This window comes from Lathamus discolor, chromosome 8 (assembly GCF_037157495.1).
Source record: "Lathamus discolor isolate bLatDis1 chromosome 8, bLatDis1.hap1, whole genome shotgun sequence".
Lineage (NCBI taxonomy): Eukaryota > Metazoa > Chordata > Aves > Psittaciformes > Psittacidae > Lathamus > Lathamus discolor.
In genome coordinates, this window is record NC_088891.1 from 22,237,207 (window position 1) to 22,246,840 (window position 9,634).

Sequence of the window (9,634 nt, forward strand, 5' to 3'; positions counted from 1 at the left end):
CCCTCCCCGTCTTCCTGGCCTGTATCCTGAAGAGCCTGGGTGCCTCCATCACAACACTTCAGTCATCTAAGCTGTCCCACCACGTCTGTGCTGCCAACATCAAAACCCTGCAATTGCACACAGTTCTCCAGTTCCTCATGTTTATTCCCCATGCTGTGTGCATCAGCATTAGAGACTTCAGCGGACCATCTCCTCTTTGCACCCTTTTCCCTCTCCCACAACATTGAGCAGACCTGCACCTGGGCTCTCATCCCCTGCCCATTTCTCCCAGAGCTCTGTGATCAGCTTTGATATTCTCTAGGTTGCTCTTGGCAGCATCATTGATGCCCACATGGAAAAAGAACAAGGGAGCAGGAGCTTTTGTCTCAGTGCCAGAAGACAACCAGCTTCCAACATCAGCTTCCATCCTACCTGAGACAGACTCTGGTTTTGTCTCCAGTTCTCCTCTCCTCCTTGCTCTTGGCTATGCCTTGGATCCCAGTTTGCACCCATGCCCATTTTCTTCCCCCAAGCTGGTCTTACTCCTCCAAAGGCTGTACGACCACCAGGGCCAGGCCAGCAAGCCTGGGCAGGGAAGAACAGGGTAGGACTGTCACCTTGTGTGGAAGTGATCACACACTGATTTAAGTAGACCATAGAGCCGCACACAAGTTTTCTTCCTCCCTGTCCACTCCTCCACCTCATCCCAATGCTCTATTATGGCCTCAGTGCAAGCTCTGGCTCCTATCCTGCCACTCATCTCTGTCTGTGCTCCCAGCGATCCCTCCCTGGAGCTCCATTCCCTCAACATGCTTTCATCACAACACCCTCCATCCCTTTCCTTCTGCAAAATCCAGAGGGAAAATTCCCATATAAAACAAAATCTGTCCTCGCTTGTACCCAAAAACTGCATTGACCACCCTTGCTTTGGGAGAGGGAGAAAGCAGTGCTTGCTGGGGCCAAAGGAACTTTGGTTGATTTTCAATTCTCTAGTTTTCTAAATTAAAACACGAACATGGGGAGGGGAGAGTTACAGGTGGGGAAGGGTATGGCTGCTGTCTTTCTCCTTCTACTTTGCTGCTGGGAAATTACCAGCGCAGCATGTGGTCCTACTAGCTTCTGGCAAATTTTAGCCAATAAATTATAAAACATTGATTTAAGAGGGAGAAGGAAGAATATAAACAAAAGGCAGCAATAAAATTGCTTTTAAATAACTCCAGTGTAGGTGGTACATAAACAGAATATGTCACGACTCATTGAATTGTTCTTATTGGACAAATAAAGGGTGACAGAAGAAGAAAGGGGAGCAGGGAGAACAAAAGCACAAAAATGCAAGAAAATTCAGAGGTCCTTCAGAGGTTTGTGTTTTGTACTTTATTCAAGTTCCTATCTACTTTGGTGGATTTTGGGTGGTCAAGTCAAAAAAGACACACAAAAACGTATGAAACATCTCTGGTTACCAGTAGATGGACAATTATGCCCAAGAGGGTCAGGAAGTACTTTGAATTCTTGTACGTTATTGTGCACTGGTCTGTCCTTGCCAAAAAACCAAACAAGCTCTGTCTCAAAACCAGTTTGTGGCTTTTGTTAGTTACTTCTGCTGCAAACCTCATCCAGAATTCACTCTTCTGATGACTGTCGACCATCCTCTGATTTTCGGTGTAAATCTATTTCAGTCTGTTCTTATATCATTCTTGCCCCCAAGTTTAAAAAAGCTCTTTATATAAACATCATACTAGATACAGTGTCCTCTGTATCCACTCTCACCCCATCAGGAAAACCACATCTAAGATGAAGGCACCAGGAGCTACAGGGGTTTTGTTCATCTCCTGTAATTTGAGTCCAGCCCTGAGAAAGCTACAAAAGCCTGCTGGATGCTAAGGAACTACCCAGGGAGATCCCTGCAAGTACAGGAAGCTCTTACTTACAGATACAGTTTCTGGTTGAGGAAAAGTGTCACAACCCTTACCCTAAGACTGTGTCCACTTCAGTACTGAAGGAAACTCACCCTAACTTACCAGGCCTTTGCCAACCTAAACTCAAAGGTTTTTTTAATTTCCTCTCCAGAAATCCTGTTTCCAGCTCTCTGGTCATTCTTCCAGGTTATCCCTAACCAACAAAACAATACACTTTCCTCCAGCTAGGTTATTTCTAGCGGCGACAGGGAGTATTAATGCAGCCTGGACTAGTACTGCAGGTTGACATAAATCCCCTGCATCAGTATCATCCAGGTCAGAGTTATTTCAGACCAAACAAAAACACCCTGCTTTTCAGTTCCTTTATCCCAATTCCTACCTGGTTACCAGGATCACCTAGGTCCACCTGTAAAATATTCCCGATTTTCCATGATTTCTTACTCTGTTGGTTGAGCAAATTTTATCTACATGTGCATGCTCCAAGGTCCTTAACACAAACATTCACTGCAGAGGTATCCTGTAAGCATCACTTGAGAGGTCTCACAAGCAACCCATCCCCAGTTACCTCCCTTTTACCCAATTCTGCTCCAAACCCTCATAGAATCATAGAAACAACCAGGTTGGAAAAGACCTGTAGGATCATCAAGTTCAACCATTCCCCAGCACTGCCAGGCCACCACTGCCCCATGGCACTGAGGCCTCGTCTCCACGGTGTGTGAACACTTGCAGGGACGGTGCCTGCAGCCCTGCCCTGGGCAGCCTGTTCCAATGCCTGAGCACCCTCTGGGGCAGGAATTGTTCCTCAGCTCCATCTAAACCTCCCCTGATGCAGCTTGAGGCTGTTTCCTCTGGTCTTATCACTCATCCCTTGGGAAAAGAGATCAGCCACCTCCTGACTCCTCATGATTCAACTTCTTCAGTATGGCTGTTCCCCATATGGCACTCTTTTAACAACTAGCTCACTGAACATCAAGGAGATTAGTATCTACTCACTTCTCTACTCCAAAAATAAATTAGAATATGTGTATCAGATTGATTTGGCATTAACTACACCTATTTAATAATGCTTTCCCCTCCGCAAAAAAAAAAAAAATAAATCTTGCTCTAGAATGTAATACTGCCATAGTCAGACCAAACAGACCTGAAATTACACCAAACATCTGCTACCACCTTTTGAACATCTGGAAAAGCATAATGTCTGCATAAAGCACAGCTTCTAGTTTGAACAAAATCCAACCTACCAGATACTTGAATTCACATACTGCTTTCTTCTTGCTGTTCTATGATTAAAAAACAGTAAACCCATCGAGCAACTTGATTCACAAGCTTGCAAAAAGATGCAAAATTGGCCTCACCGGTCTCAAAAAAAAGGCAAAGTAACTATGAGCCCTTGAGACGATCCACTCAAAACATAAATCCACTAAATACTGTTCTCTGTTATTTCTGAAGTGGATTAACTCACAGTTCTCAAAGTCTGTATCCTCACTGCAAGCCACAGAGATCCCACTATGGTATTCAGCTGAGAAGACCTGCCTTAATCTTACACATATTCGATATAATAATTAGCCAGGTAGGATTCCCCTGCCATACTTTGAACAACTTCTATCATGTAGCCACCACAAGTCTAAAATACAGTATTAAGGCCAAGTTCTCAATCATTTTGCTGAACGTCTTGCCACTCCACCTTCTTAACCACAGCATCATCCCCCTCTCTTCCTATTCACTTGTTCCAAATCTCCTCCTTTCCCTGCTGCCCAAACCACATACATATCTTTGCTTTCCTTCAAAATAACTGTGACTCAGCCACATCATTCTCATTTTGCACACACCTGGAAAAGTCATTTACCCCTTATCTATCCTATTAATATGGGCTTTACCCAAGGCCCTTCAAAAATGTAATACCAAGTATTTCCCAAGCCATCAACTGGAACAGACAGAAAACCCAACAATCACCTTTAAAATAGCTACATGGAAGTGTAAAGATGTCAAAGTAATTCATAGAGTCATGGTAAGAAATGCCAGCTGAAGTGAGAAGCCTTAAGTATCAACACAGGATAAGTCTTCGCATGGAGCAGAGCCAGCTTAGGCTGCTCCCCCTCTCCAGTCCAATCACTGCTGTCTCTGACTGCAGCTTGCTCGTCCTCCAGCTTCTGGATAACTGAAGACACCATACTGAAAAATAAGTCTTTTTCCTGCTATTTCTTTTCTTCATCAAACCCACTGGATCAATCCTTCCTTCTTAACAAGTTGACATACCCATTCATATCACATCTTAAAAGGTTTTTGAGCTAAAAGCACTATAACTGATCACTTCAAAGTCTGCTCAGTTTCTCAAGTTACGGTCACGTTAGATACGCCTGTCATGGTTAATAATCCAGATTTGGGGTCCTTTAACAGAAAAGCTTCTAAGAACATCAATCAAAAATCCACCTAGTTTATTTTCCACAGGTCAGGGGCCTCCATCTTCTAATACAAACCCAGGTGCTACAGATAAATCAACTTCACCCCTCATCTTCAGCCAAAGATGCTCCTTCCCTTACGCATCCACCTAGCCTTCCCAAGACTCGTCTTTTTTGGTATAGTCTGGTACCAGGCATCTGAATAGTCACAGATAAGCTTTAGGCCATAATACAGTGGGGACCTGCCCTGCTACCTCTTGAAGCTCTTTAAAAGGCATTAATCAAGCCATAACTTTGTACAGAAAATGTCAAGATACTCCATACTTTCTCAATAAGAAGGCATGGCAAAGTGCTTGTGTCTAAATTCTGGGACTAAGTAAGAAATTAAATTAAAAAAAACCCAACAAAATATTACAGTGCAATTTTTTGTTAGCTTTAAGAAATAACTGCAATCTCTCCCTCAAATCCCATAGTTGCTTCTGAACCGGTGTTTGAATACAGTGAGAAAAACATGAGGTGTGAAGGAAGAAACACACACTAGTTTTTGCTCAAATGTGCAAAATCATGATAAATACTAAATAGTCTCCTGAGATCTAGGGATGCAGTTCACATCTGAGCTTGCCCACAACTGTTAACAGCATTGCAGATTGTCCTGCAACAGCAGTGTGCTCCAGATCACGCCGGGGTACACAACAACCACTGCTGTACCTTATTTTTTAACTAGAAGTACCAATATAGAAATCAAGACCTTCTGCCATGCAGACATAATGGTTTTATCCACTACAGGGGGCACACAGGATGTGTTATGTTGAATACAGACGTTACAGTAATGCCTTCCTCAAAAACAGTTTCACTGCCACTCTAGAGATGGAAACCAGAGTTTTCAACCACTTCCACCACAAAAGAAAGTGTTCTGTAAACACTCACTGATAACCTCCACCTCCTACCAATATTCCTCCTTTTTCTGACCAAATTAAACACAGCAACCCAAGAAATCAGCTTCATTAATGCAGAGTTACGGCTGTCCACAGCATCTACTTGGAATGGATTCAGCCAGTTCATGCTTTCCTGTTTCAGGAGCTTGCAATGCATACTCCAACAGCCCATATGTCTATCTCCTTCTAAAACCATGTCTAATATCAGACTGAGTTCATTAACACCCCTGATTTGCAACACCTTTGGCTTCTCATGCCTTATTATGCAGTCTGCTACCTAAGTAAGACACTTGGCAATGTACACCCTCTTCCTTGAGCTGCTCAGAGAAGCTGAGCATGGCACCCATCTACCGCAGACCACTGAATTTTACCCATCCTTTTACCTCTTAGTCCAATGACACCAAATACCCTGGGTACTGCTAGAAGACAGAGAGATGGCTTCCATTAGCTACTGCTAAATCTGGAGGCACGCAATTACAGGCATATGGGTACAAACTCGTATTTCCATTAGAAATGAAACAGCTTTGCTGAAACAGATGTTCTGGGAACAGCATAGAGACCACCAGGCAGCCTGGAGGACAGCAGACACAGTGGAGAAGGACTCCCGGAGCAATGCATGCATCCCACTGAGTATGAGCATGGGAAGATCAAACAGGGAGGAGGAGATGGTTTTACAACATCTAACATTGCCTCTTTTCTCAGTTTGTCAATGCTTCTATGCAGAAAAATACTACAAAACCAATCTCCCATCTAGTAGAGCTAACTTGAAGTGAAGCTTAAACTCTTTTCTTAAGTTACAGAATAAATTATTTGATTACAAGCCAAAAATACTTACTAGCAGACATTCCTTCTCTCTTTAAAATGCTCTTGAATTGACAATCCCACAACAAAAATAGGAAATACATTTTTAATGTGACCGATTAACATTTTAGCTCCCTTTGGAGCATTATATCTTACCACCTGAAGGTGAAGATTCCAGACTGCTGACATTTCCTAAAACTGCATTAAAGTTGAAGAGTAAGTTTGGGTGTTGGCAGAGCACAGCGCTTGCTGCTCTGCCCTGGGCACGGAGTGCAACTCTAGCCACGCTGGTGCCTTCTGGCCTCACCATCTTTTACAACATAAAAAACATCCAGCCATTTTTATTTTTTTTTTGATGGTACTGAATTTAAGAGGAAGACAACAAAAAAAAATCTCAACATGACCACAGCAACCTCAACACTCCTATAAGCCATTTAACAAGCAAAGAGAAGCCTGGAGTATGCAAGTACTACAATGGTCATGGCAGGGATTGGTGGTCATCTCCTCAAATGTCCCATGTTGACACAGAGTTCTTCTCTGTGGAGCTTGTGGAGGAGACTGCACTGGGAGCCTGCCAGCTGTGCTGGCAGCCACAGCAATATGGAAAGCTTTCACCTCATCTGAAGAGATAAGGAGAAATGATTCCTCGTCCTGGTCAACTTGAGGTTGGCTTACATTTACACAGGATTGAACCCATCTTACAAAGCAGAAAACATAAACAATGTGTATGGTCTTGGTACAGAACAAAGAGCATCTCCTCCTCTTCATCAGTAGAAACTAAAGAGTTTCAAAGAGGATTCAGACCCTGCATTTGCACCCATGAGGGAGATCTGCAAAGGTGATGGAGACCCAAGCAAGGCAGCACTGGAGCAAGGCAGGAAAACATCACAAGGCTCATAAGCCCTCCTTTAGAAACATGACTCGTCCCTCTCTCACCTAAAGTTGCAAAAGTAACCAAAACCGTTTACCCTACACACCACACCTCTTACCTCTCAGCCAGTTCTGTCCCAATACACACTTTACCACACTAACAGGGGAAACAGCTCCCATTGTTCAAAGTGTTACACAGATTCTGGCACAAGTTCTAGAAAAGGTAAAATTAAATTGTGTCAGAACTCCTCCAGCCACGCCTGGAGCACAAAAACCTGTTTCAGGTAACTCTCTGCTGGTCCTCCCCTACAGCACTCTTGCGCACCTCATCCAAGTGATCTTTGATCTCCAGCACCTTCCTTCGATGCTCAAGGATCTCCACTGCCTCCTTACTACCCTCTTTTTGCGGGCAAAGGGTAAAAAGAGGACAAGCAAGCAACACTGAACACTCTTCATGCGCACATGCCTGGGCTTGTGTGTATCCCAAATCCTTTCCAAAAGCCCTTTTTTAGACAAAGCCACTACGATGCCTATTTTTCCCCCAGAGAACAATCTCTTTAAACTCAGAGAGATTTAAGTAATAACATTAAAATGATGACTTACCAGTCTCTCATTATCTTCTGAGGTTCTCTGGTAATGAGCTGCTAAAGCAACATAATCCTGCGCCTGCTTGTTACACTCTAAACACTTAAGTCCATGACGGATTAGTCTCAATGGGTCCGTATAGAGAGGCAAGGCTGGCTGAGTGTTAGCAGAAATTCCTACCCCACCTCCTGAGGCAGCACTGGGCTTACGTGAAGGAGAGGGCGAGTGCAAAGTCTGAGGAGCCAGAGAGGCTGAAGAGCTCATAGGAGAAGGTGAAAACATTTGGTCTAAGGAAATTGGTTTCATTAGCAGCTGAGAACACTGCATGATAAATCCTTTGCTCTTATGATCTCTGGCATGTTTAAGCAAGCTACACTTATTAAAAAAAAGTAGCATAGTTGAACACTGAGTGCACATGACTTCGATATGAACACTTCGTCTACTATAGTGTTGAGTCAGGCTTTTCTCTAAGGCAAATGAGTCCCCACATTCCAGGCAACAGTACCCAGAGGCAGGTAAATTAATACTGGTGTCAGGTGGAGGACTAAGGTTTGGAGTATAGATCGGCACTGGATTGGCACTGTGTAGTACTTTATTAAAAGCTTCCACGATGACAGGAGCAGCTTTCTTGACTTGATGCACCAGGGGCACAGACATCTGTGTCACCTGAGGCTGACTTCGCCTCTGTGTGGATGACTTTGCCGTAACAGAAGCAGCAACACTATGTGGGACCAAGTTGAGATTTGCCAAGTGCACGGCTTTGGGAAGAAGGCTAGAGGTGGTGACACTGGATGGTTGCATCACGATACCCTGCTGCTGCCTCTTAACACCTACTTTTATGGCACCACTGCCGCAGTTTGGCAGTGGAGATAAAGACACAGTACACGTGCTGTTTGCAGCAATATCTGTTTTCATGCTATCTGCGTAAGGACTTGTTATGCTTGACAGCTGGATAGCCACAGTAGCCCCATTTTTGGCCAAATTCTTGCTGGCCTCGCTTTCCATAACTACACTAGTGTCAGGGGATGGAAAAGATTTTATAAACTCTTCAGCAGATGACGTTTCCACAGGCGACTCTTCTGAAGATTTGCCCAACTCATCGTTTTCTGGCAAAATTCTAGTTACAGTTCTTTTAATTTCACCAGAAGATGTCTTGATAGTCTTTATTCTAACCTTGGGAATAGCTGGCGGAGAGCCAGCTGCCAAGGAAGGAGAGCCTTTCCCACTGCTGTCACTGCACACGCTTTGAGGACTCTCGGGCTGCTTGCTGGCCTTTCTTACCACCTCTAAAGGGCTTCGGGGACTCTTTGGTGACTTGGGCATTTTTGGACTTCCCTTCATCCCGTCCTTAAAAGGACCAGGTTCCTTGGTAATATTTGGTTGCTCGCCTTTTGGAATACATGCAACCTTTTTGGCCTGAAGAGCTACTAACGCTGCCACGCAGGATGACAACTTTGAATGAGTTGGCTTTAACCTCTGGCGAGGTGGTATCGATGAAGACATGTTCAGCTCGGGCACAGACCCCTTTTCTCCTAAATTATTGTGAGGGAGGTCTCCAAACACCAAGCCTTCTCCAAGAAAGCTATTGGTATCTACCAAGTCCTTGCTTGACTCCAAAAACCTCTCTGCTGCTTTGTCTTGTTCTCTCCTGCTCATTTCCGGCCTATTTGCCAGCTGGCAGTGCATTTCCATCTTTTGTTCCTTTTTACAGTATTGATCAAACATGCTCAATTCAGGCTCTGGTACCTTTCTAAGATGATCTAGTACTGAAGCTCCTGTTGGTATATACATTGAAGGTGGTGGAAAATACGGGGTTTGGGCATGTTTGGGTTTATCACCGATGCTGTTCTCTTTGAATGCATCCTCTGGTTCAGGACTGGAAATTGGGCTAAACTGACTAAATGTTGGCAAAGGCTCTGACTTGGACTGCTCCAGTTTATCAGAGTAACTTCTTGAGCTGTCGCCATTAATAAAAGTTGTCTCAAACTTGCCATAATTATGGACTAAAGCGTGAGCCTCTGATGGCAGATCAGACCCACGAAACCCATTGTGTAGCAGACCAGTACCAAGATGATTCCCCTCTTTTTCTGCTTCAAAGGACTCCTGGCGACTCGTGTTCTTCACTATCACACTCACAACAGGAGCATCG

General features: G+C 44.1%; 1 protein-coding gene across 1 annotated transcript in view; it reads right to left on the reverse strand.

Annotated features, from left to right (window-relative positions):
• Positions 1-9,627, reverse strand: part of LOC136019149 (zinc finger protein 592-like) — a gene marked incomplete at its 5' end in the record, with an annotated part of 36,202 nt that extends 26,575 nt beyond the window's left edge. Inside the window, one exon of the mRNA XM_065689041.1 lies at positions 7,504-9,627. Within this exon, the coding sequence (XP_065545113.1) occupies positions 7,504-9,627 (2,124 nt within the window). The remainder of the gene's footprint in view (positions 1-7,503) is intronic.
• Between the last annotated feature and the right edge of the window lie 7 nt (positions 9,628-9,634).